Below are 27,515 nucleotides of genomic sequence, written 5' to 3' on the forward strand. Positions count from 1 at the left end.
CATGCAAACGGTTCCCATGGGCTCAGCTCCCAGGAGAATCACAGCTGGCTTACCTCAAGGTTTAACTGCTGGCCCCTTCACTAACTGATAACACACTGAGAAATAAGATCAGCATAATGGTGCCATGGCACATCACAACAGTCAGAAGTACCTTCTAGTCATCAGAGGACAAATTAGATTGCACTTAATTTAGGTTCCACATTAAGAAGTATTCTTAATGAGTTCAAATGCCTTGAAAACGTGTGTGAATTTCTGATGGTGTACTCAACAAAATACCTGCGCTGTCTGCCCTTGGGCCTCGTTCACATACCATCCTCCTCTCCACGAAGCCTTCTCTGACCATCCTTCTTTTTTCTGAGCTGCCACAAGGCCTCGTTTCTCCCTGTCTGGAGGCCTTCATCCTGTTCCACTCTGCATTAGATTTATCTGTGCACAAGTGTTCTCTCTTCGCTGGATGGTCATCCATGACGGGATGGACGCGATCTCATTTATTTCAGTGCCTCCTCTCTGCCCCGTGCCTAGAACTACGCCTTCACATAGTATGCCCATAATCAACATTAGTTCAATGAAAATATCTATTGGGGGATTTAAATGACTTTGAGGATAGTGCCCTTTGTGGGCTGTTCCTGCCCTTAGGAGTGGCCCTCACTTCGCAAAAGCTTACAAAGGCTAAAGCTAGAAGTCTCAATTTTCTCCCTTAGCCAGGGGCTGGAGGTGTTTTTGGCCAACTGTTGTCTTGCAACCTGTTTCTAACTGGAGACTTAAGTATGGCCCTGGCATGCAGAAGAGGCAGGATGAACTAGTGAAATGGACACTGAAGACCTTGGGTTCTGGTTCCTGCACAGTGACTGAACTAGCTGTGTGACTACAGGAAAGTGTCTTGACTCCTCTGAACCACAGATTCCTTGGCTGCAAAATGAGAACAATGAATATCCTACCTGTCTCTAAGGGTCTTTGTGAGGATCAAAGGAGATTACACAAGTACAGCCCTCTCTGCAAGCCATCAAAATGCCACTTGGTGTGTGTCAGCTACTTATTATTGGTATTAGAAGGGTTTATATGCGTAATGGAATGTTAGAGCTGGAAGGAGCTTACAAGATCATGAGAAACCTATCGGTTCGGAGTCAAGGTTTCTAGAAATGAGCTAGTCTAGCAGCCTGAGAGTTAAATGTCAGCAGAGCTGGCACGAGAACCAGCACGAAAGAACGAAAGACTGGATTAAAGAGCAATCACATTGCTGAGAACCTACAGGAGACAATTCCTGCTCAGGGGCTGGATTTCATCACCTATTCCATCACATTGCCCACTTTCTCTGGCCCTCATGCAGCCCCTTACCAAATCTAGCTTTGCCTAAACCAATCTGTAGCCTTTGCCTAGATCTCTCTCTCAGGTAAGACCTGGCCTGCGGCCTTTTTCAGCACCTGGCCTTCAGACTGGATTTCTGTGCATGCCCCAAGCCAGGGTGACAAAAAACAGTGGCCTCGGGTTACAGCTGCTTCCAAACAACAATGGCATTCAGGAGAGAGATTATCATCAGGTGCCGAGTCTAGGCAGACCTTAGGAAAATGGCAATTTCTGCAACTCCTGCCCAAAGGCCCTCCTGAGGAGCCAAGGCCAGCCACAAAGCAGCAGTGGCAACCGGAGGCTGAGACGGCTTCAGCTGGTCAGTCTCCTTTTGATGGAAAAGAAAAGAAGAGCTGAGAGCAGTAAGACTGGGTTTTCAAAGAAGTCTCGTTTTCCAGGCCCAGTTTAACGCTAGGACATAAGATCCAAGCCCAAGCAGAAGTTGCTGGGGGTGGAGATCAGCTGTCACACACTGCCATGTGGGCAGCCATCTTCTTTGACACACCTGAGATGAACGGCTCAGTGGGTTTCTGGAGGCAGATCCTGCCATGTTTCCCCACTGGCTGAGGTGATGCAGAAAGGCAGAGGAGCCTCCTGGGTCCTGGGGTTTACGAAGAGCTTATTTAGCGTTCCAGACACGCCTAGAGGGAGCTCAGCAAGGGGAAGAGCTCCAGTTCAAGCGCGAGGACAGAACCCTGGGCACCAGAAAACCTGCTCCAGGCTCCCGTCTTCCACTTGTTGCCAGGATACACCATCAGACACAGCACTGTACTGAGTTTCACAGGCTGGAGGTGATTTTTATCGTCAATACAGCGGTAAATGATCAAATGAGCAAAATGGCCACATGTGAAAATTAATCGAGATATTTAATAGACAGTGCAAACCATAGTTTCATCTGAATATAAATGTATGCACATGTTCCAATGAGCTATATCAATCAGTTATCACAAACAGCAATGAACACTTCTGTAGAGCTATGTTAAAAAATGTACAGCTGGAATTTAATTCTAATAATCTCACCTGCTTCCAAGAGGACTTTGTCCATTTCAAATCAGTTTCACAAACTTAAAAAGAAAAGGTGATTTGGAGTAAAAGGATGGGAGTGGTGTGATAAATACAAAGGCAGTCAGTCAGTGGATATAAATACAGCTTACAGAGAACCCAAAATCAAATGCATTATTACAGCTGAACACAAGAAAGAAATCTATGACATCTCTTTAAATGTCATACAAGACTTACAAAGGCATGTGGGACATTTCAACTGACTTAAAATGACAAAGACTACATTTGAAGAGCGTTTCAATTCTGAACGATAAATTCCAATCGAGGATCCAGCAATGAGTTAGCATAGTCCAAAAGCTGAATGCTGGATTTGCAAATACATTTTAATTTACAGAAATTCAACATTATAAACAGCAGGCAATTCCCTTCCCCCTCCCCCCAGCTGCTCCCCCTCCCCACTCGGTGCAGACCATGCTATCCAGTATGCAGCGATGCAGGCCCACTGCCTTGGGTTAAGATCCAAGAGATAAAGATAGTTTGCCTCCCCCACACCACACGCATACACCCACTGCAACAGGTGACCAGAGTCTGTTTCTATACAAGCCTGCAGAGTTGTACCAATTACATAGTTTCAGCCCAGGACTCCAGCTCTTTCAAGTCATCCTCGTCCTCTTCCTTCTTCTTGGCTATAAAAGAGGGGAAGGGAGGAGGGAAGAAGGAAGGCGAATATTTAGAAAAGCTACTTGTCTTAAAAACTCCCTTTTTTCCCCATACATGGCCAGGTTCCAGCGCTGCACCAGATCTGGTTATGTAAACAGCCCCTCCCCTCGTTCCCAGCTCCATGGGAAGGACTATGGCTCCACTGCTCTGATAAGCTGGTCCTAAATGCCACAGAGGCAGGGAAGCAGCTCAGCCCATCCTCCTCATCCTCCTTCTCCTTCTCCTCCCTCTTCCCCTCTCCCTGACCGCTTTCATCTGCCAGGAATGATCATGTGATGAGGACGTCAATAATGATTCATTTTGGGGCTTCACCCCATCGGAAGAATACGTTTCCTTCTTAAATGTGTGAGATGAGGGCACTGAGTATGGTTCGCTGCTATAGCGTCTTTTTGCCCAGCTTTTTCCTGTTACAAATCCTGAAGCCACATGATACTTACCAGCTGTGTGACCCTGGACAAGTCACTTAATCCTGACTGCCTCACCAAAAATAAATAAATGAATACAGCATTCTGTAACCCTTAAAGAGTTACATAAATGTCAGCTATTATCATCCCGAACAGTATTTCTCTGAGTTGAGAACTGATCTATACAATGTCAAAGCTGAGGATCATTGTTGTTGGGCAGTTATTTTAGTCATGTCCAACTCTTTGGGACCCCATTTGGGGTTCTGGCAAAGATTTAAAGCTTAAAGGGGACTTAAGAAATCACTAAACAACACTGTAAAGACGAATAACTTTGAAAGATCAATGATCAATGAATGAGCAACCATGATTCCAGGGGACTGATGATGATTTATGCTAGCCACTTCCTGTTGGAGGTGATGGATTCAAGATGCAGAATGCCATACATTTTTGGACATGGAGAATATGAGAATTTGCTTTGCTTGACTATGTATATTTGTTATGAGGAGTGTTTTTCCCCTTTTAAAACTGGAAGAGGGGTGGAAGAAAAAAAAAGCAATGTTTGTTAATTAAAAAAAATAAGAAGAAAGGAAATTACTGTCTAATCCAGGGGTGGGGAACCTGTGGCCCTCTAGGTCCTCAAGTGCAGCCCTCTGACTGAATCCAAACTTCACAGAACAAATCCCCTTAATAAAAGGATGTGTTCTGTAAAGCTTGGACTCGGTCAAAAGACCCTCTCACCCAAAGACCCAGAAGGCCACGTGTGAGCAAGGCCGCAGGTCCCCCACTCCTGCTCTAACCCCTTTCATTTTACACATGGAGAATCTGAGTTCCTGGATAGGGAAAAGAATAATTAGTGAACTGGTAAGCTTCAATCCTACAGCGCCAGCTGGCTGCTGGTGTCTCCACCTGGGTGGATCTATATGCATCTCAAATTCCACATGTCCAAAGCAGAATAAATTATAATATTTGCCCCCAACCCATTTCTCCTCCAAACTTCCCTATCTTTGTTGCTAGCATCACTATCTTTCCAGCACCTCAACTGGCAATCAGAGACATTCACCTTACTCTCCCAAATCCCCTATGTTCAATTAACTACCAATGGCACATCTTGCTGAGGAGGTAGAAATTAATCTCTCTCGCATCTGCCCCCTTCTCTATATTCACACAGCTACCATCTGAATTCAGGCCTTCATCACCTCTGACAGGGATTATTATAATAGACTGCTAACTGGGCACCCTGCTTCCTGTCTCTCCTGTCTCCAATTCACACAGTTTTCTCTCCCTTCTCAAATTCTCTTCTATTTGCTTATCTCTTTACATGTTATATCCAGCAATAAACCTTTGAGGGTTAAGGTCTGTTCCACTTTTCCTTATAATTCTACTGACCACCAGTATCTTATACGTAGTACGCACTTAAATGCTTGATGAATATGTGTGTGTGTGTGTGTGTATTTTTTAACATTTTTCCTAGTTTGGGTTCCAAATTTCCTCCTTCCTCTAGCCCCTCACTCACTCATTAAGAAGGCTAGCAATATGATACCCATTATACATGTGAAGTCATGCAAAACATATTTCTATATTTTGCTGAGTATAATGAGAGTCAGAACTAGAACTTCGTTCTCCTAACTACCAGTCCAGTGTTCCTCTCACATCATGATGATAAACTAGCCTCCAAAGGCAGATAGTACTTCATTAATCAGGCCTTTGAAATGGTCTCAATTGCTCCAATCTCCCTTTTCCATAAGAGTTATTTCTGGGGCCTAAGAATTTACAATCCATGAAATGCCACCACTCTGGCAAAGAGTCATCCTAAACCTAATTTCCATGGAAATTCCCCGTTTCACTTTTATCCAAAAATTTTTCTTGCTTGGCAACCATGTCCAAGATGGAATTATGACTAAGGTTATGTATACAGAGCTAAATCTGCATAAGATCATGGTAGAAAATCATATGCAGAATAAAGATACGCAGGTACCTGCTTCTCAGAATGTCAAACTAGACACTAACTAGAAACTAACCTGGTATTCATGGCCTGGATGAACTCAGGAGACCATGAAATTAGACAATAACATACTCAAGGTGCTATTTAAAAAACACACTTTGGAAGTGCTTACCTGGCTTTGATGGTAGCGCTATAGAGGGCACATTTGGTAGTGGGACTGTTTCTGGACCGTTGATTTCCAGCAAATTTTTGTCTAGTTCTTCCTGTTCTAGTTCCTCTAGTTCTGCCATGAGTTCATCCTGAAAGAAGGAAATACAAGAGTGAAATGTGTCAGCACGGAAATCCCAACCCCAGACTGCGTCACTTCAGAACTGATGACTCCCTGTTCAAATGCTGTTGTCTGAATTCTGTTCAAGAGAGAGGCGAGCGGAAGACACAGACCTAATCTCAACTCAAAAACCTATCGTGGCTCCTTATTGCCTGTAGAATAAGTTGTAAAATTCTCAGCCTGGCATGTAAAGTCCTCCACAATCTGAACTGAACTTCCTGGCCACGTTCAGACTCATATCCCGTATGCACTCTACAATTCAGCTAGACTGGACGACTAAGCCACTTCCCAAACTCAACGTGTCTGCCTCTCTCTGTGCTTCTCTATAGGCTGTCGCCATGCCTAGGACCAATGCCCTCCTCACTGCTGCCATTTAAAATACTTAGCTTCCTTCAAAGCTCCTCTCAGCTGGCATGATTCAGCAAGATAAGTCGTGCCTTATCTCCCTCCTCCCACCTCCTGCTAGTTCTCGCTCTCCTTAAATTACCTTGTATTTATTCATCTCTGTACATACTGTATCTTCCCGCTATTGTGTAAGCTCTTTGAGGGCAGGGACTATTTCATTTTTGACTTTGTGTACGCCCAGTGCCTAACATAGTGACCTGGCACACACTGAGCACTTAATAAGTGTTGAATTATGTATAACTGTAGCCATCCAGCATGAAAATGTAAGTATTGAAGAGAAAGTCTTACAGCCACATCTTGGCTTTCTATGTCATAGAAAAGATGGGGGGCAGCTAGGTGGCGCAGTAGATAGAGCACCGGCCCTGGATTCAGGAGGACCTGAGTTCAAATCTGGCCTCAGACACATAACACCTACTAGCTGTGTGACCCTGGGTGAGTCACTTAACCCCACTGCCTAGTAAAAAAAAAAGAAAAGATGAACACTACGATACCCTGTCTTCGCGGGGGACAAAATCTGACCTTTGGCACTGCTAAGTCTGCGGCACAATGACACGCTTTACAATGTGGTTCTGCTTTATTGAAAAGGCCAACAGATGTGAAGTCACAAATGACTCCAATGAACCTGGCAGGCAGCTCCCGAGAAGACCCCTGGACCTTAGGTCAACAAGCTGTGAGACACGGCATGTGCGCAGCCGACCTGTGTTTGTACTCAGGGAGCATAAGCCACTCTGACAACTCCAGAACTGGAAACAATTAGCTGGCTCTCACCTAAATGTTTCGGAGGGGAAAAAAAATTTGTTCAGCTTATATAATTGTGTCAAGTCACTTACCTCATCAAACTCTTCCCCAAATCCGACAGGTTTGGAAATAGCTGTGGATATCTCCTCGGCAAGTTCCTGCTGGTCAGCAATGTCTTGCATAAGCTCATCTACTTTATCGATGTCCCTTTAAACAAGCGATACATATGCCATGTCTGTGAAAGCACATATACACAACAGGGTCCGAGTGGCTCTCGTAAGTGAGCCTTAATTACTAGAAAGTGAGAACCTAATTCCTCTGGCATGGACCATGTCCCCAACTCACCTCTTCCCAACAAACTATAATTCCCTACTCCGAATAAACTCTTTAAGAATGTTAGTTTTCTTTCATTTTATAGACCAAAGGTAATTCTGAATACTGGGCAACAGGCAGACCCATCACCTACCCGCTAAAATGTAGTCATGGCCCCCCAATCCACTTACAGTTTGAAAAGAAAAAAATACCAAAACATTTTATATAGCTATATAACACACAAATGTTAACACCTCATTTATCCAGCAACTTCTCCTTTTTGGGACACAGGAAAGCCCCTTCATCAAGCCTTTACTTAGAGCCTATATCACAAAGTTCTAACAAGCAGGCATTTGCCACAGCAGGGAGAAATAACTGCTGATAGCTTTGCTGTGAGGAAAGACATGGGAAAACTATGAAGAGAAAACACAAGAACTTAAGAAATTCAACAGTCTGAGGCCATTTGATGAGGGACAAATAATTCTAGACATTTCAATACGCCTCAGGGGCATCAGTGTGTCATGTAGGGACACCCAGGACAGCTGTGGATATGCACAAATGGTGAATTTGAGACATCAAAAAAGGGAGAAATTCTGTTTGCCATGATCTGTTGCAGAAGTCTGGGGATCTACAATACATGCTGAATATTTTTCCATTTAAAAAAAGTTAAGATAAAAAGCTTGGGGACTAAGTTAAGGGGTAAGCTTCAGAACTCTGCCCAACAGTGCTGGATAAATGAGGCATTACTATGGAATTACAGTTTAAGCATATGGACAGTGGAACTAGGAGAGACCTCAGAGATCATCTAACCCAACTGCCTTATTATGTAGATAAGGAAACTGAGGCCCAGGGACTAGAAAAGACTTTCTGATACGCACGCTCCCCACACGGATGGCTTACATGTTGTCATGGGCGGCCTTCATGGCTTTTGCAGCAAAACCCATGTTCTTGAGTACTTCAGTATTAGTGTTAGCATTCTCAAGGGCTTCCCTTTGGAATTCGATTGTCGACAATGTACCATCAATCTGGGCCAGCTGTTTCTCGTACCTCTTCTTGCGCTTGAGTGCTTGAAGGGCAGCTTGAACAAGAGAGAAGAAAACAGAGTCTGAAAAAAATCATCATCTAAAAGGGCTACACTACAGCTTATTCAATCACACTTTGTGGGATAAAGGCTGTACAAAACATGTCCAAGCCTAGATTATCTTTTGTTTCTTTATTCAAATTACATTAAAATCAGCATTGATGGAAGGGGGGAGGGGAGAAAAGTATTGTTTATCAAACATCATCATTGTGATTAAGCCCTCAAAGTGAATACCCTGTCCAATGACTTATATGGGACAAAGTCATCTCATAAATTTACTGACGTTATTTTAAGAAGTAAACGGTAATTCAGATAAAGGGGAAACATTAGCTATAACTTAGGCTCTTTTTAAAAGGCCTTTGACAAAGTTATATATCAACAATTATTAAGGAAAAAACTCACCATAGGACTATAGGCAGAAAACTGTTTTATTATGGATAAAGAGCTGGTTTAGAGAGAGGAAACAAAGGGTAGGGATAAACAGGAAACTTCATTTTAAAAAAATTAATTGGTACTGAGAACTTTCTGATTTGGCATCTTTATGGAACAACCTGGGAAGTACAAACAGCAAAATCTCCAGTTCTGCAGATAACTAACCCCTTCTGTGCAATAAAAAAAAAAAAGAGCTGATGGGGACAGATGAAAAGAAGAGTTGATTTAATAATTTAATTTAATTTAATAATTCAATCTCCCTATATTTTATATTATCATCAATTGTATGACAACATAAGCATTTGAAAGAGCAGTAAAAAACAAGACAGTGTTTTTTAAAACAATTAGTTTCATTCAACAAGAAAACCACAATCTATTGGCTACTCCTTTGACTTGTGACCGGGATACTGAGAGCCACCTTCAATACCTATACAAACATACTGGAGCTGCTGCCACCCTCCACTCTCCCCATGCCAACCTTGCCAACAAACAAACAAGCAAGCAAGCAAGCAAGCAAGCAAACAAACAAACAAACAAACAAATAAATAAATAAATAAAGACAAGGGGCAGATTCCAATAAATACTAAAAAAAAAAAAAACCAAAACAAGAATCTCATACCCATTAAATTGGCAAAGATGACCCAAAAAAGAGGTAATTATTGGAATTAAGGGAAGACAGGCACACTAATACACTGTTGGAACTGTGAATGCACTGTAAAAGCTACTAAACTGCACACCCTGTGACCTAGGAATACCAATAGTAGGCATCTACCTCTAAGAGATCAAAGAAAAAGTAACCACTTGTACAAAATATTTATAGCAGCAGAGAGTTGAAAATTAAGGGGTTCAACTGGGAAATGGCTGAACAAATTATAATGGGACATTATTGCTCTGTAAGAAATTACAAAAATGAAAGATTCTGAGGTAACAAAAGAACTGATGCAGACTGAAATAAGCAAAACCAGGAGAACAATTTATACAATAACTACAACACTGTAAAGAAAAACAACTTTAAAAGATTTGAGAACTCGGATCAATGCAGTAGAGGACTGATAACGAAGCATGTTACCCACCCATCTGACAGAGAAATGGAGGGCTCTAGGGACTCTTATCTTCAACATAGCCAAAGTATAGGTTTGTTCTGCTTGACTATGATTATATGTCACCAGGGAGGGTTTTGGAGTTTTTTGTCCTTTTTTTAATTTGGAGAGGGGGCACTGGGGAGGGAAAGTGGGCCTAGATTAAGGAGGAGGAGGAGGAGGAGAGAAGAAGAAGAAGAACAAGAACAAGAACAAGAAGAACAAGAACAAGAACAAGAAGAAGAAGAACAAGAAGAAGAAAGAAAATTGTAGTAGGTTTTAAAATGCACAGGAAGGAAGTCCAGAAGGAGACATAGACAAGCACGGCAGTTTGGAGATCATGTTGGATTTATTGCATTCTTTTAAAAATTATAGTTGTATATAACATAGAATCATGGTTATATATATAAACTTCCTTTTCTGTTCTTCTATGTATTTGGAAATGTGCATGTTGGATGCCATTTGTCAATTACAGAACAAAAAAAATTTTTTTTAAAGAAAAACACTAACGGAACAGAACAGAAAGCCCACAGAATAGAACTCAATGAATATATAAAGTTCTTCCAAATCCTGTTCCAATTCTTCACCATGGTGTGGATGTGACTCAAAGACTACCAGCTCTGTCAGGTTCTACCATCCTGGGAAGGTTTTGAGTACAGTCTGAGCAAAAGACTCTGTTTGGTTTCCAAGGAACTGTTCAGCTAAGTATGAAGAGGCATTCATCACCAGTAGATTGGCCACTTGTAGATGAATTCTTTGGTCATGGAAACCCATTAAATAAAGAAAAATACAAAAGGGCCACCAGTCTCATGCAGTGTCACTGAGTCTGCATTGACAGTCTAAGGGGAAAAAAAGACAAAACAGTGCTAGAGCAGCTAAGAATTGAACAGTTTTAAGAACACCTATAAACATGTAAACAGTAGGCACTGTAAATGTGTAATGCTTGTCAAATAGCCAACAAGTAGACATGCTACTAGAAGAATTGAAATTCATCCATCTTGGCATACTTACTATAAATGAAATGAAAAAACAAAAGAAGTTAAAGCTAAATGAAAGGATGACTCATAGGTTTTCCCTGGAAAAGCAAAGAAAGAAGTTGCTAGAGTTTGTTAAATCACGTACAAACAAATAAGAAACTTCACTGCATGAGACATTTGGTCATGCTACAGGTGCTCGTGATAATGATTTGCAAAAAGACCAACACAAAGGTAACTTCAGATTATGTCAACATCTGCTAGAGGATGAAGAGGCACAGAAATTCTATGAAGAACTTCATAAAATCCTCCAAATTAAACTGATATACACTTTGGTACTAGATGACTTCAACTGCTAACTGAGGACAGTGAAAAACATGCTAGAAAACATATACCGTATTATCTATCATGAATACTTTCTTCAAGAAAATAATTGTAAGGCACTGGGCGTGGCAGGCACTGAATGACATAAAAAATGAAACTGGTTATATTTGAACAGACAAGAAATGACTTGTTCCCAACATAGGAATCAATTTTTGAATCAGCTGCTTATGTACAGTCAGACCCCTTGATTTGTTAGAGCAAGGATCAAAATTAATACAGAGCTAGAAGAAGAATGGGGGAAAGATATGATGTGCAATTCAAACTCTAATTTGACCTATTTAAAGAAGTTATTGATGTAGAAAAATGAAAAATGGATGGAGGAAAGGCTCCATATACAGATTACAACAATTTCATATATAAGGTGAACCAATGTAAATCAATTGCCATGATGAGTAGGCCAAATGAGTCTAAAAATGTAACAACTGACATACTCAACAAGCAGAAGTGTATAACTCAAAGCCTTGGAATCCATACATATCATCACGCCCTTGACAGTTCTGGTAGGGCACTTCTGCACTAGGCAGAGAAATAATGAGTGAGATGACCATGGCTCCAGCTACCTGTTCCTCCTCTGTCCCTCCCTCACAGGAGCTTCACCTGCAGTACAACCTCCCCCATTCTTTCCCCAAGGCTGGGGCTAAGGGCCCAAGGGTCTCTGGCTGTGCTGCACAGTGCTGCACAGGCCCAGGTTGGAATAGCTGGGACATGAACAAGGTGCAGACACAACAGATCTTGAGTCACTCGAATAAGTCACTCACTAGAATTCCTAGTTACAGCTTTGGCAAGAAGCAAAACAATCTAATCACCTGCACTGGTGGTGCTATTTACAGTAAAATCAACCCGAGCCATCCTGACATCAACATTAGTCTCCAGATGGTTACTTCATGATTTTACCAAGGCCCCAGCATTTAGCATAGTGCTTGGCACCTAGCTGCCTCCACTTGGCACATAGTAGGTGCTTAATAAATACTTACTGACTGACAGTCTGACTACTATACCCTGCCATCCCCAGCACAGCTTTACAAATTCTAAGGAGCTCAGCAAACACTTGTTAAATAAATGTTACTAAAGGAAAAAAAAAAGCAACTGGAGACCTTTTTAGCCAGTGCCTCAATCTTTTGAGCCCTCTTCCATTAAACTGTTTGGGGTATGAAGGAAAAAAAAAAAGACAGACTCAAGTGACTTTGAAATGTACTAAATAGAGGGGAATGATTGAGGGGTAAGGGGGCAGGAGAAGGTAATCAAACTGGATTCATCTGAGCACAGCCCACGGCAGCAGCAGAGACAGGAAGGAAAAGAGAACGTTGAAACTATTTTTCCAATAACAATGTGAATTAAAGCAAGGAGGCAAAGCCTACACAAAAAAGAAGTTATACACAAGTACAGCAGTATGAATCCTGGAACAAGTGACCAACTGAAGACACTGAATAAATCTTAGTGACTTGGTCAGAGAATAGCCAACTGATTCTCCAGGATGCCCTTGAGATTATTCCAGCTCTTGCCTCTTCACAACTGCCTCCCAAATGCCCATGAAAGAAGAAACTGACAGGCCCAGTCTTGGGAACATTGAGGACTATGAGAGCCAGGAAGTCCTAACCCAAGAAATTGCTTAGGGAGGAACCAGTCATAGGATCAGCTTACAAGCAGAAGGCAAAGGGAAATTAAGATGGAGCCACAGGCAGGACACAGCAGTCTAGGCCTCCTCTCAAGGCAGTGAACATGTAGTTAGCCCAGGTTTTGTGTTGGCCGTATATGGCTAGATTAAGAATAACTCAGGTTTTGATACCTATAATTTGTCTAGCCTGAACCTGTTTTCTCTGCTCCTTAGTTGCAAGCAAAGTTCTCTTTGAAAAACCCAACCTCTGTCTCAAATACATGAAGTGGGGGGTGGGGAGGGAGAGGGAAGGGAGCAAGCATCTGTTACACATGTGCCCCATGCTCTGCTAAACACTTTTAACAAGTAAGATCTCATCTGATCCTCACAACAACCCTGGGAGGTGGGTGCTATTACTGTCCCCATTTTACAGCTGAGGAAACTAAGACAGAGGTTAAGCACCTTGCCCAGGGCAACACAGCTAGGAAGTGTCTGAGGATGAATTTGAACTCAGGTCTTCCAGACTCCAGGCCCAGTGCTCTATCCAATGGGCCACCTGACTGCCTAAACAGAAGAAGGAGAATTACAGGTTGAGCACAGGACAACTAGAAAGCAGGAAAGGGACAGGCCAGGAAATTCTCAGAGTCTGGGAAGGAACTACTAACAGGAATGGGGTGGCAAAAGGTGCCCCCAAAGAGCTGGGATTAGGGCTAGGAAGCACACTAAAGGTTTTAAAAACGAAGGACCCCTATAATATTACTTTTCAAAAATCCATATTTTAATCCAGAAAATTTCCCTTTCAGTGATACATAAGTATTTTAATTCAAGTTGCATTTTTATAGGGAAAGCTCAAAGTCTCCCACAGACAATAACATTCAAGAACCATAATTTTTCAAAACAGGCTGACAAACTTTAAAATTTCATCTGGTATCCACAAATGCCTGGCTCCTACAAGCACAGCAGAGACTAAGTGAAGTCTGGCAGCACAAGCTCATCCCCTTTCTTTCAGATCAGCCTATAGATTGGCAGTCTGGCCTGCCAATCACCAGGCATTTTGCAGTGTTAGCGTGAGAAGTACAAAACACTCACAGTCTTCTGTCTTGTTTGTGTGGGCAAAAAACCCTTCCCAGAGCCAACACAGAAATACGTTTTCTTCCCATCAGGGTTGAAGAATTTTTCATGGAACCAGGACGGTTATTTTTAAGCACAACTCCACAATGCCGTGCCAGGACCAACAGACAGAAGAGACACTTCTAAGAAATTACTGTTGTGGCTAAGAATTAGGTTTATTACAAACTGGGTTATCTATGTGATATGGAAAATCTTTTTCCCTAAACCTATTTCAGCCAATTAATTTTCTACACTCTTAAGCTATATTTAAGCTCATGCAAAACATAAAAATAATTGAAAAGTGATATTAATTTTTATTCTTTATGAATCTTCAGTGGTAGGAGAGGGAAGAAAACAAAAAACAGAAATGTTCGCCAAATCTAAGTAAAGACTAAATTACAGAGTTTGGGACTGGATTAGGATAACTAAGGTCTCTTTCAGATCTAAAGGTCTTTGATCAAATAAGTGATGTGCCTTACATAAACCTAGAACAGTAAACATAGTGGATGCTTAATAAATGTTTGTCATCCCCTCCCACATATACATACGATCAGGTTCTTAATAAATGCATGCTGCACGCTGAATGGAATTTTTAGCATCATATATGCATAAAGATTATATAAAAGGTACTCCTACAAAAATCACAGATTACAGAACTATGGAGCTGGAAGGGGCCTTAGAAATCATTTAGTCCAATCCTCTCATTTTACAGAGAACAGTTCTCATTTCTAAAGCACTATACAGTTCAGATAGAACTTTCCATACAACATACTTGTGAGACAAAAAAAAATGGCAGAGCTATTATTATCTGTCTTATAGATGATAAAACATACAAATAAGGAAAAGTGAATTGCCCAGGGTAACACATGTGTGTTGATTACAAAGGCAGGAACTAGAATGCAGCCTCCTACCTCCAGTTCAGTGTTTCTGACATGCCTTTGCCTCTCCATCCACAGTTTCCAGTCTTTTGTACTGGAACAGAAATGGCTGTACCACATAGTGTAAAGAACACTGAATTTCAAGTTAGAGGCTCTGGGTTCAAATTCTAGCTCTCTTACTTCTTTCCTGTAGGATTCTGAGTAAGTCAATTAACCTCTCTGTAAAAATCCTCTCCTGTAAAATGAGGAATGGGACCAGATGATCTCAGATGACCCTCATGGCTCTAAATCTCTAAAATCTTCAATTTAAACCTGAAATTTAAATCTGAAATCTAAAATTTTCAATTCTACTTGCCATTTAAAAGGTCAAGGATGGACTTGTTTCTGAGTTCCAAAAAGGCAGCAGCAGAAAGCAAGTCTGACAAACACTTGTCAGTAGAAACCGAGCCCGCCCAGAAGCTGGGATCTATCCACCTGCTGGCTCCGAGTCCACTCCCGACACAACACATTTCAAAGGCTCACACGAGGAGTAGGAACAACGTTCAGAGACAAGGCTGTACTTGTTCCCACACAGCTGAAGAGGTCGGGCTGGGCGTGAGCCGACTGGATTTTTCAGTGCAGCATCACTCTCTACAATCTCTATTTCTCTGGTACCTTAACTCACTCTCTGTTGCCTGAAGAGGATACGCTCAACTACAACACTTTAGTGACAGGAAAACAAATGTTTTAAGTGACATGAAGAACTGAAATTGGAGATGCTGCCAACTTCATCATCAACTGCAGAAGGAATGTGGTATACTACTCTGTTCAAGTGAGGCAGTAAAATTCTGGAAAAGGGGGAAAATATGTCCCAGTATCACTTTAGTTGGAACAAAGATGACAAGAACAGGCTTGATAATCAGTACTCTCAAATATTATTATACATGACTTAAAACAGGTACATCACTTAAAAAATATTAGTAGACACGCACCATCATTTTTTTTGAAATTCTGTTTCCTCATCCATAAAATTAAAGGCATAATGCTGTAATGGAAAGAGCACTGGACTATTTGCTGAACTGAAATGACCGGAAGTCAAGAGACCTAGGTTCTAGCTCTGCCTGTGACATTAATTTGATATGTGACATTGGGCAAATCACTCCATGTACCTAAGCCTAAGTTTTCTAACTTGTGAAATGGAAATATCACTACCTCTACTACTTACACCTCCAAGGCGCTGTGAAACTCTAAGATAATGGATGTGAAACTCTCTCTAGCCACAAACAGCTATATAAATATGAAGTAGTATTATTATTATTACTACTAAATGATCTCCAAGGTACATTTCAGCTCTATTAGGGATTCTTACTCCTTCAAGCCTCATGCTGCAATGGAAAGGGCATCAGACTAGGAGACAGAAGACAAATTTAACTCAGCTCTGTCACTCTGCTAGACTTGCAGCAGGTCATTCCCCATCTTCCAGCCTTAATTTTCTCACTAGTAAAATCCCATTTTACTTGTCCTGCCTACTATACAGGATCATGAAAAAAATAAGAGAATACCTATCAGAACACTTTGTAAAAACTAAGTACTGGACAGATGTGTAGGATTATTACTTTAATTATTTGAGATGCCCTGTACCATGCACAAAACGGGCTTTTTATCGTTCCTACTTGGCTGACCAACCACACTTGCCAGAAAAAAACTCGTTTTGCTAAGTCAATGAGCTATAGAGACCAAAATAATGCACTCTAACACAAACCTCCAAATTACAATTCAGCGCTCAAGCAAGTAGGCCAGTCGTATCTTCTCAGTTTGCAATAAATGAAGAACATAAATGAAAGTCTCCAAAAATAGGGGGGAGGGGTTAAGTTGGCTGAAATAAGAGCTGATGAGACCACCAAATATAAATGGTCGAGAGGAAGAAGATGACCCAGGACAGTCCCCGGGTTAGCTGATTAAGACCTGGATGAAATTCTAGCAAAGGAGACAGAGAAGAAGCAATCAGATAGGTAGGAGGAGAACTAGGAAACAGTAGTGTCCTGAACACTTGATGATCACATAGTATCAAACAGAAAGGTCAAGAAGGATGAAGACGAGGAAAAGGCCATTAGAGTTAGCAGTTTAAGAGATCATTAGTAATGATGATTTAAAAAGTTTGTATTGGTTGGGTAGAGAATTAAGAAAAGAGCAAAGAAAGTGGAGCCATCTACTGAAGCTGGCCTTCTCAAGGAGTTTAGCCACCAAAAGCAGTAGAGATGTGAGATGACTGTGGAAATGGAAAAACAAGCGAGGGTTTCTGAGAATGGGAGAGACACAGTCATTTACAAGCAGCAGAGAGAAGCAGCTAGTAGACAAAAAGCCTGAAGATAAATGAGATAGTGAGGACACTAGAGGGGGCAATGTTCTGGAGAAGATGGGATGGAATGGGATCACTTGTGTAGATAACGGGGTTAGCCTTGGCAAGAAGGACAACCTCTTCATGTAAGAAAGAGATGGAGATAGTGGCAGAGGCAGCTGAGTAATATAAAGTAAGGAGGAGGCAAGAAGAAGTAGCTCTTGGCAAATCCTCAACATTTTCAGTAAACTACAAGACAAGTTTCTAAGGTGAGAGGGTGGAAGGAGGCAGAATTCTGGGAGGTTTGAGAAGGGACCAAAAAGTTTAGAAGAGTCACTGTGTGTGGTCAGTAGAATAATAAGTTAATTAGGGAGGTATACAAGGTTGCCTTCTAGCAGGGAGGGCCCAGTTGAGATTATGTAACAGATTTGCAGTAGACCCAGTCAGCATGGTTTTGTGATTTTGTCCACTTTTGTTCAGCAGCATGTGCATAGCAGCAAGGGGATAAAGGGAGTGAACCAAAGTGAAGCTTTACAAAGCAAGGCTGGTGACACAAGGAGGTGAGGGACTCAGAAAAAGAGGACAGTGTCGAGGCGAACTGGTTTACTTCTCTGGGACTCAGCTTCCTCCTTTATATAAACAGAAGGCTGGGCTACTGGATGATCTCTTGCATCTTTCAGCTCTAGATCCTATGACCACAGCCTCTTCTTATAACTTGAAAGCAAAACAGAGGAAGTGTCAAAAGAGAAGTACAAAGTCCTATGGTAGCTGAGGAGCAGAGAGAAGTTGTGTTAAGCAGGGAAAGTCACACCATGAAGGGCATGGAGAAGGTGGGATTTCTACAGATGGAGATCACACGGCTGAGAGAGAGCTATTTCAGGCAAAAGAAACAGCATGAACAAAGGAGCTAGCAAAGCACGGATCAATTCCAGAAAATAACTAGTATAACTCTACAAAATGGTTAAAATGACAGGAAGCATCAATACCTTTCCAGAGAAATCTGAGAAGGTGGGCTGGGGCTGAATAGTAGAGGGCCTTGAATGTCAGGACAAGGAACTTGGACTTTATTGGTAAGCAATGAGAAAACCTTAAAGACTTTTTTAACATAATGATGTGGTCAGGTCTAAACATTAGGAAGATTAATCTGGAGGTGGTATAAAGGGTATACTGGAGGGGAAGAGAATGGGGGTATGAAGACCATTTAAGCAGTTCCTGAAATAGAATAAATGAGTGTCTAGTCTAAGGTAACAGCCCTGGGAATAGAGAGGAGTCAATGCAAAAATCACCACTGTGGGACAAAGGATACAAACCGGCTACTAACTCGATATGGAATATGAGGCAAAAAAAAACAGTCAAAGCTGACTCTCAGATATGTCATTAAGAAAAATCAGGAAATCTGGAGGAAATAAGAAAAGTAGGAGTAAGAAGCAGTTCAGTACGGCAGATATGATGCTGGCTCACAGACGGAACATGTCTATTTAGCTATTTCAACTATTTAACTAGCAAAGGGTTAATCAGGCACAAGCAGGCAGTTATTAAGACACTGTGTATAGCAGTAGCAGTATAGGAGCAACTAACATGTATATTGCACTTTAAATACATTATTTCGGGGCAGCTAGGTGGTGCAGTGGATAAAGCACTGGCCCTGGATTCAGGAAGACCTGAGTTCAAATCAGGCCTCAGACACATAACACTTAACTAGCTGTGTGACCCTGGGCAAGTCACTTAACCCCATTGCCTAACCAAACGAAAAAAAAATACAGTATTTCAATTATTTACCATTATATTGATGGAAAGAACACTGGAATTCTAGTTCCTCAGCTGAAGCTAACTAGCTGTGTCACCTGGTTCACTTATGTCCTTTTTTCTGGGTCTCAGTTTCCTCATTTATCAAATAAGAGGAATCGCTAAGGAACTACCTGTTTTAAGATTCTACAATTCTAAGAAATTTCTGGATGATGATAATAAAGGAGGCAAGTGCTAAACTGGAAATACGTTGTCAGGGAACGTCAATTAAAGTCCCAGTTCTGCTACTTATATAATTTCCCCCTTAATCTCACTCTTCCTGGGCCTCAATTTCCTCATTTGTAAAATGGAGGGGCTGGAACTCATGAGGTCTCTTCCACCTCTAAAGCTAAACTGAAACAATGTCACAGCATCAGAGACTTTTTCATAAAGACCCTCATAAAATAATTTAGTCAGCCCCCTCCCTGCCTTCAGTAGGAAAGGCCTTATTATTCCCATTTTACAGATAGGGCAACTAAGATCTAGAGAGAATTCCACTGATCACTTCCTTCTTTGAACTCCTATCTCTATACCACACAATCTGTAACTTAAATAAATGTTTGACTTGTCCTCTAGCAGCTCTAATAGCTGTGACTACTTTGGAACTAGTAGTCACAGAATCACAGAATTTTTTACAACTGTTAGGGGCCAGGCCTTTTAATAGCCATATAAGTTCAACCCTGAAAGACAGGAACCCATACATAAAAGGAATCATGCCTTGACAAGTGATCATCCAGCCTTTGCTTGAAGACCTCCAATATATTTTTTCCAGGTACTTCCGTGAGGAAGAAGAGGCTACAGTGGGAAAGGATAATTTTTCTTTCATTAATTCTTCTTTTCAAGTGTACTCTACATCAATGCTAGACACAGTCAGAACTGCAGTTTTGGGGGTGGTTTTTAATTACACCTCGAAATCACCTTCTGCTGATAAACAATGAAAGAAAATGTTTATAATGAGTGATGCTTACCAGCTCCTAGGAAACCATAATCTCCAGCCAGAGACAATCTCTCTGCAGAGGGATATTCAAAGCAAGACTGGCAATGCCTCAGTGTTAATGGAGGGCCACTGACCCATAGGAAAGAGATGACAGAAGGCCACATTCCAAGTAAAATAGCTTGCTTATATTTTCCCTATTTTAAAATAGAAAACAAGCAACAATTTTGTCCAATAAATACCACCACTACTAAAAATATGTCTTAGCTCTGTGGTATGACCATTTAAGAGAGATAAGAAGTAGAAGAAAAGAAGGAAAGGCAGAGGGGGACAAGACAGGAGAGATGGGTAAGTAGGTAGTTGGAGGGTGGGAGAAAGACAGAGGAAGAGGAATATAGGAGGGATAAGGTGAGGGGGATGTGAGAAGAATACTAGGAAAGCACTGAGAAGGGAAGCAGGCGCTGTGTAAAGTAGCAGTAAAAATGATATTTGTTGTATTTATGTGACTAATATGGGAATGTGTTTTGCATGACTTCACGGGTATGATCGACATATTGTTTGCCTTCTAAAAGCGTGAAGGAGAGAGATGAAGGGAGGGAGAAAATGTGGAACTCAAAATCTTTAAAAATAAATAGTAATAAAATTTTAATGTAATTGGGGAATATTTAATGAAAAAAATAAAAAAAATATTTTTTAAAAATAGCTGCATTTATATGTAGTTTTTAGGTTTACAAAGTGATGTATATATGTTATCTCACTTGAAGCCTCATTTAACAACCTTACAAAGCAAGTACGAGTGGTATCCCATTTTAACTAAGGCCCAAAGAATGTAAATGAAACCACTTAAACTGGCCCACTCACAAGGCTACTGCCCTAATTCAACCTCTCGTTACTTCTGCCCTGGATGTTTCAGTAGCCCCCAGTTGGTCTTCCTGACACATCTCTGCCCTCTATAACCAATCTTCACTATGGCAGCCATACAGGTCTTCTCATGTGGCTCCCCTATTCAGATCCTACCAGCTCACTCTTACCTCTAAGATCAAATACAAACTCCTATGTCATTTAAAGCAATTGATGTTCTGGCTCCATTCTTCTTTTCTAGGCTTCCATAGCCTTTATTCTCCTCCAACTCAGCCAGACCAGCACTATAGCTCCTTCCAGGAGATATTCCATGTCCTTTTTTGCATAGGCTTATTTCCATACCCAGAATGCAACCCCTCCTAAACTCGACTTCTTAGAATCTCCAATTTCCTTTACAGCTCACTTCTTCCATTAAACCTTCTCAGAGTCTATTTCTAGTGCTTCCCTCCTGATAATAACTTGCATTGATTGTATAGTCTTATAGTACATGTTGTCTCCCTTGGTAAGACTCCTTGACTCCTTGAGGGCAGGTACTTATTCACTGTTGTTTTTTTTCTTTGCATCTCTAGCACCTATAGGTGAAATGCTTAATTGTTGTTGAGTAATAGGGTTAACAACTAATACATAGTAATGAGAGGATGTGAACCCAACTTCTAGCCTCCAGATCCAGGACCCTATTCATTATTGCTTAAGATTCAGAAGAAACAGGGAGAGCTGGAAGGAAGGAGAAGAGGAAAGAGGAAAAGGAGAGACAGAGATGACAGAGAGAGGGTGAGAAAGGCAGGGACATTAAGGGAAGGGAAAATGGGGGGTCAGAGGAGGCGGGCAATAGAAGACAGACAGAAAGAAGGAGGGAAGAAGGATGAAGAAAGAGCACTGATTCTAGAGCCAGAGGCGGCCTGGGTCCAAATCCTGCCTCTAATCTTTAATAAGCGTTCTTGGGTAAATCACTCCTTGGGCTTCAGTTTCCTTATCTGTAAGCTGAAGGAATTGAACCACATGTGATCTCTGAAGTTCATTCTAGCTCTAACTCTATAATTCAAAGAGAAAAGGGGCAGAGAAGGGGGAGAGAGGAGATAAGAAACTGACAGAAAGAAAGAAAAGAGGAGTCAGGGAAGGGATAGAGAGACAGAATAGAGAGGAAAGAATCATATACAGAGTGACAGCCCCACACATAAAAGAGATGGTGGGAGGAGTATATAAAACGGAAAAGGAAGATGATGAAATACGTGGCTAGAGAAATGTGGAGCTATGGGAAAGGAAAGGAACAAGAAGAGATATAGGGTGAGGAGGGAGTGAATCCTGTCATAGCCTATTTAATTGGAGCTATGTGAATCACACTAAGTTATCATTAAGACCTTTTGAAATGCTGATTAACCTCGGTGGCTGCCTCCGAAAGGAAAAAAGTTCCACAGCTGTGGCCTATACAACATTGCCTAGTACCTGTTCTCAAACGGGTGAAATCAAAGGAGACAGATGAGAAAGGGCTTGAAGGGTCACCCCTGATCTGGAACCAATACGGAAATGAGTGAGGCTGCTTGTTTTTTCTATAGCATTTTCTTATTTCCTGCACCGAGTAATCATTTCATAATAGTGGTCCTAGCTTCTCCAAAAAGAGGAAAACAGACAGCTGGGCCTGCTGATCTAGCCCTTTAACCACAATAAAGACTTTCTGCACATCTCAGAACTGCTTTCTCCTCAACATATGACTTCAGCCCTATCTTTGTGCAGAAAAATCTGGGCTTAGACGCTGGAAAGAGTTGGGATCGATAACTACCTCAGATTCAAGAGTTTTATGGAGAGCATTTAAAAGTAACTTTGCAAACACAACAATTTCTTCCCTTGTCTTGGGAATCTGAAGGCAAGGGAAGAGTTTGCCATTTGATTTCCGTTCCCAGGCTAGAATGCACTGTTTCTTTTCCAACTTGCTTTTCTTTTCACCACTTCCAGCTGAACTGATGCCAACAAGACCCCCTTTTGTTTAATGCAGCTTTTGTGCTTTGGCAGCAGAAATCACAACCCAGCTCCTAGGCTGGGGTCCTAATTTTCAATGTATGTTGTGTGCAGAGCAGCCCCTCTAGAGGACAAAAGCAAGGCATTCACACTGGTGGGAAGGGGAGGGGGCAGACGGGAGGGACTCTCTATCCTGCCTTGCTGGGCAGCAACCCAGCAAAGAGGGGAGGAGAGGCACAAAGCTTCTAGAAACTTTGGACTGAGAAAGGCAAAGAGAGTGATGGGGACAAGATCAAAAAGGATGGGGGGAGGAGTCAGCTAGAGTTAGAAGGGGACAAAGAAGGGAGAAGGAGGAGACGAGAGAGCAAAGAGAATGGTTAGGAATTCAAGGCGATGTCCTCAATTAGTAGTGGGTCTGAATTAAAGATCTCACTCAATGCCTTTACCTGATAGGTCTCCAGAGCAATTAAGACTGAGACACCCCTTTCCCCCTTCTCCCTCCCAAGATTCCCAACTGGAGTAAGGAGAGCAAACAATACCTAAGCCCTTTCTCTCTGAGGCTCACTGATTTCCATTGGTGTCTCCAGTAGAGTCTTAAGGCTTCAAGGAAGATAACTTTCACTCAAAAAAGGGTTGGGAATCCTGTATTAAAGTCTTCTCCTTCTGTGTGCCCAATGGAAAGTAGCCATCTGCTAGTATTTTAACTCTGCCCTAGAAGGCCAAAACATGCTTTACATTCAGAAATGCCTTTTGGTAGCAATGGCTGCATCAGAGAGAAGATAAACATGAAAAAATAAGTTGAAGGAAAATATTTATGACAAATATAACAGAATTTGGCAACTAAAAAATACAAAGAGAGAAGTAGCAGCATGGTGTTGAGGATAAAAAGCCAGACTTGACATCAGAAAGACCTGAATTAAAGTAGCACCTCTGATATATACTGACAGAGTGTCCCTGAGTAAGTCATTTATTTAGTCAGTGGCCCAGGTTACTCTCCATTTTACAGGGGAAGTGGCTATTTGCATTCTTAGGGGAGTTTCCTTCTTGGGAGTTCCCTAAAACAATGAAATCATAGGTCAGAGATAATAAATAAAATGCACAAGGAACTGTTAAAAAAGACAGTAGCAACTAACCCTGTCCACAACAGATAAATTACCAAAAAGCAATGAATACACAATTTTTTAGAGACAGCACTGTTAATAACCCCTTGAAAAAAATGCTTAATCTCATAATAAAGGGATGCAAATTAGTACAACTTGGAGGTACCAACCATGTCATACCCAAAACAAGCAAAAAACTAATTACAAAGTGGTAGGATTGTATAAAAATATAAACACTCAAATGCTGGTGTAACCGTAAGCCTGTAAAATCTTCATGCAGCATTATGGCATTACTCAGGAAAGGTTGCAAAAATAATCATACCAGAGATGGTGTGGTATAGGCAACAACACAGTTTAAGTCTCTCAATATCACCCTCCAAACAACCTTAACATAATGCCTTAAATCCAATTTTGGAGCAGCAGAGCCACTACAAGGTCAGGGTGAGACATTTTTCCAGCCTAAGACAACTTAGGTTGTCAGCAGGAGAGTTCTGTGACACCAGCGTGGAGGCCTGTCCAGAGCAAGTGGGCACACGCAGACCCCCAGGGGCAGGCTTTGGAGGCTACAGTGAAGACTCTGTGGGTATGGGTGTGTGTGTGTGTGTATACAGTAGCACCTTCAGGAGCTCTCAGCCCACAGACACCAAGGAGATCGGACAACTGGTCAGAAAGAGATTACAGGGGACCCTTTGCTGAAACTGCGTGCAGCTGGCACTGACTGGCAACTCTATCGTCCATGTGCAGTTCTGGATCACAGTTACAGGGCAGAGAGGAGTGCTTGTGGTTGGGAGCAAGGGTCCAGGTCACAGCTCCAAAGCAGAAAACAGCACTAGCGCTTGCAGCTGCAGGGGAACAGGCCCTTCCCGGTTAAAGACAGAGTGCAGGAGAGCAGTGACCACAACTCTCCCTGAATCACCCCATTTTGGAAGCACCAAAAGCTTACACACCACCAGAATTAGCTCTGAAAACATCAGCACAAATTTAAGAATTATTGGACTACCTGAAAGCCATGATCTTAAAAAGGGCCTAGACAGCATTTTTCAAGAAATTATCAAGGAAATCTGCCCTGACATTTTTATATCCAGAGGGTAAAACAAAAATGGAAAGAATCTACCAATCACTTCCTGAAAGAGATGCCAAAATGAAAACTCCCAGAAATATTATAGTCAAACTCCAGAATTCTCAAACCTGGTCAAGAAGAAAATATTGCAAGCAGCCAGAAAGAAACAGTTCAAATATTGTGGACCCACAGTCAGGATCACACAAGATTTAGCAGCTTCCATGTTAAAGGACTGGAAGACTTGGAATATGTTATTCCAAAGGACAAAGGAGCTAGGATTGCAACCAAGAATCACTTACCCAGCAAAACTGCGTATAATACTTCAGGGTGAAAAAAACAGACATTTAATGAAACAGAGAACAAGCATTCCCAATGAAAAGACCAGAGCTGAATAGAAAATTTGACTTCAAATACAAGACTTAGGAGTACCATAAAAAGGTAAACTGGAAAGACAAATCATAAGGATTCAATCAGGTTAAACTATTTACATTCCTACACGGGAAGATGATTCTTGTAACTTCTAAGAACTCTCTCATTATTAAGGATCTACATAGACAAAGGACATATGAGTGTGAATCAATTATGTTGAGACCATCTCACCCCAGAAAAAAAGAAAGAAAGAGAAAGAGGGATGTACTGAAAAAGGGAAAATAGAGGACGGAAATTTTTCTCATATAAAAGAGGCATGCAAGGAAGAGCTTTAACACTGGAGGGGAAAGAGAAGAGTGAGGGGTGAGTGATGTCTCAACCTCATTATTGCTGGAATTGGTTCAAAGAGAAAGCATACACATAAACACAGAGTTTGGTATAGAAATCTATCTGACTCAATAGAGTAATAGGAAGGGAAAGGGATAAGAGATACTGGGAAGGGAAATGATAAAAGGGAGGGTAAATTAAGGGAGGCAATGGTCAGAAGCAAAACAGACCTTTGAGGAGGGACAGGAGAAAAAGAAAAGGATAAACATAAGAAAATAGAATGGAGAGAAATACACTGTAATCATAACTGTGAATGTAAATGGGATGAGCTCACCCATAAAACAAAGATGACACAAGACTGAATTAGAAAACATGTTGTTTACAAGAGATACACTTGAAACAGAAAGACATACATATAGAGTTCAAATGAAGGGTTGGAGCAGAATCTATTATGTTTCAGCCAAAGTAAAAAGGCAGGGGTAGTAATCATGACCCCAGACAAAGAAAAAAGCAAAAATGGACCTAATTAAAAGAGATAATAGGGTATAAACTTCATTTTACTAAAAGGTACCACATATACAACTGCAATGGAATATTACTATGCCATAAGAAATCATGAGCAGGATAATTTCAGAAAAACCTGGAAAGACTTACACAATCTGATGAAGAGTAAAGTGAGCAGAACCAGGAGAACATCATACATTGTAACAGCAATACTGTACAATCAACAACTTCGTTATTCTCAGCAATACAATGACGCAAGACAATCCCAAAGGACTCAAAATGCTATCCCCCTCCAGAGAAAGAATTGATGGCATCTAAACACTGACCAAAGTCTACAATTTTTAACTTTCTTTTTTTGTTTTGTTCAAGTTCCCCCCCACACACCAAATGACTAATATGGAAATGTTTTCCATGACTGCACATGTATAACATATCAGATTGTTTACCTCCTCAGGGAAGGGGAAGGAGGGATAGAATTTGAACTCAAAGCTTAACAATGAATGTTAAAAATTATTTTTACAAGTAATTGGGGGAAATAAAATATTAAAAAATATAAAAGGTACCACAGTGAAGTAATATCAAAAAAATTTACAGGAGGTTCCTCTGATAAAGGCCTCTTTTCTCAAATATATAATGAAGTGAGTCAAATTTATAAAAAAAAAATAAGAGCCATTCTCCAATTGATAAATAGTCAAAGGATATAAAACAGCTTTTGATTTATTTTTGTGAAAGCTGCCTATCAACAGTCATATGAAAAAATGCTCTAAATCACTATTGAGTAGAGAAATGAAAATCAAAACAACTCTGTGGTACCACTTTATCAGAAGTGACAAATGCTGAAGGGAATGAGGGAAAATAGATACATTAATAAACTATCAGTGGAATTTCAAACTAGTCCAATCATTCTGGAGAACAATTTGTAACTATGCTCAAAGGGCTACAAAACTGTGCATGCCCTTTGACCCAGCAATACCACTACAAGGTTTGTATCCCAAAGAGACCAAAGAAAAAGGAAAAGGACCTATTTGTACTAAAATATTTACAGTTTTTTTTGGGGGGGGTTGAGGCAATTGGGGTTAAGTGACTTGCCTAGGGTCACACAGCTGGTGCTGTATCCACTGTGCCAACTAGCTGCCCCCTTATAGCAGTTCTTTTTGTGGTGGTAAAGAACTGGAAGTCAAGGGCATGCTCATCAATTGGGAAATGGCTGAACAAGTTGTGGCATATAATTTGTGATGGAGTACTATTGTGCTATACGAAATGAGGAAGGTAGTAGTTTCAGAAAAAAACACACCAACACCTGTATGAACGGATGCAAAGTGAAGTGAGAACTGGCAGATCACTGTGCACAGTAACAGCAACGTTGTAATAATGATCAACTGTGAAAGACTTGGCTACTTTAATACAGTGATCCAAGACAATTCCTCATGATGAACAAATGTTCTCCACCTCCAGAGAGAGAACTGATGAACTCTGAGTGCAAAATGAAGCATAATTTTCTCACTATTTTTTATTGCTTTTCTTTTTGCAATATTAACTAATTTGCAAATCGGTTTTACATGATTTTACATACATAAT

The 27,515-nt window shown here is 41.1% G+C and overlaps 1 protein-coding gene across 1 annotated transcript in view; it reads right to left on the minus strand.

Annotated features, from left to right (window-relative positions):
* Window positions 1–2,191: 2,191 nt before the first annotated feature.
* The window catches only part of CHMP4B (charged multivesicular body protein 4B), a 54,550-nt gene continuing 29,226 nt past the window's right edge, over window positions 2,192–27,515 (minus strand). Inside the window, exons 2-5 of the mRNA XM_020998731.2 lie at window positions 8,096–8,273; window positions 6,976–7,090; window positions 5,585–5,711; window positions 2,192–3,032 (exon numbers count right to left, since the gene is read on the minus strand). Of these exons, the coding sequence (XP_020854390.1) occupies window positions 2,968–3,032; window positions 5,585–5,711; window positions 6,976–7,090; window positions 8,096–8,273 (485 nt within the window). The 3' untranslated portion in view covers window positions 2,192–2,967. The remainder of the gene's footprint in view (window positions 3,033–5,584; window positions 5,712–6,975; window positions 7,091–8,095; window positions 8,274–27,515) is intronic.

The sequence above is a fragment of the Phascolarctos cinereus genome, unplaced genomic scaffold (assembly GCF_003287225.1).
Source record: "Phascolarctos cinereus isolate Bilbo 61053 unplaced genomic scaffold, phaCin_HiC Scaffold_2;HRSCAF=192, whole genome shotgun sequence".
NCBI lineage: Eukaryota > Metazoa > Chordata > Mammalia > Diprotodontia > Phascolarctidae > Phascolarctos > Phascolarctos cinereus.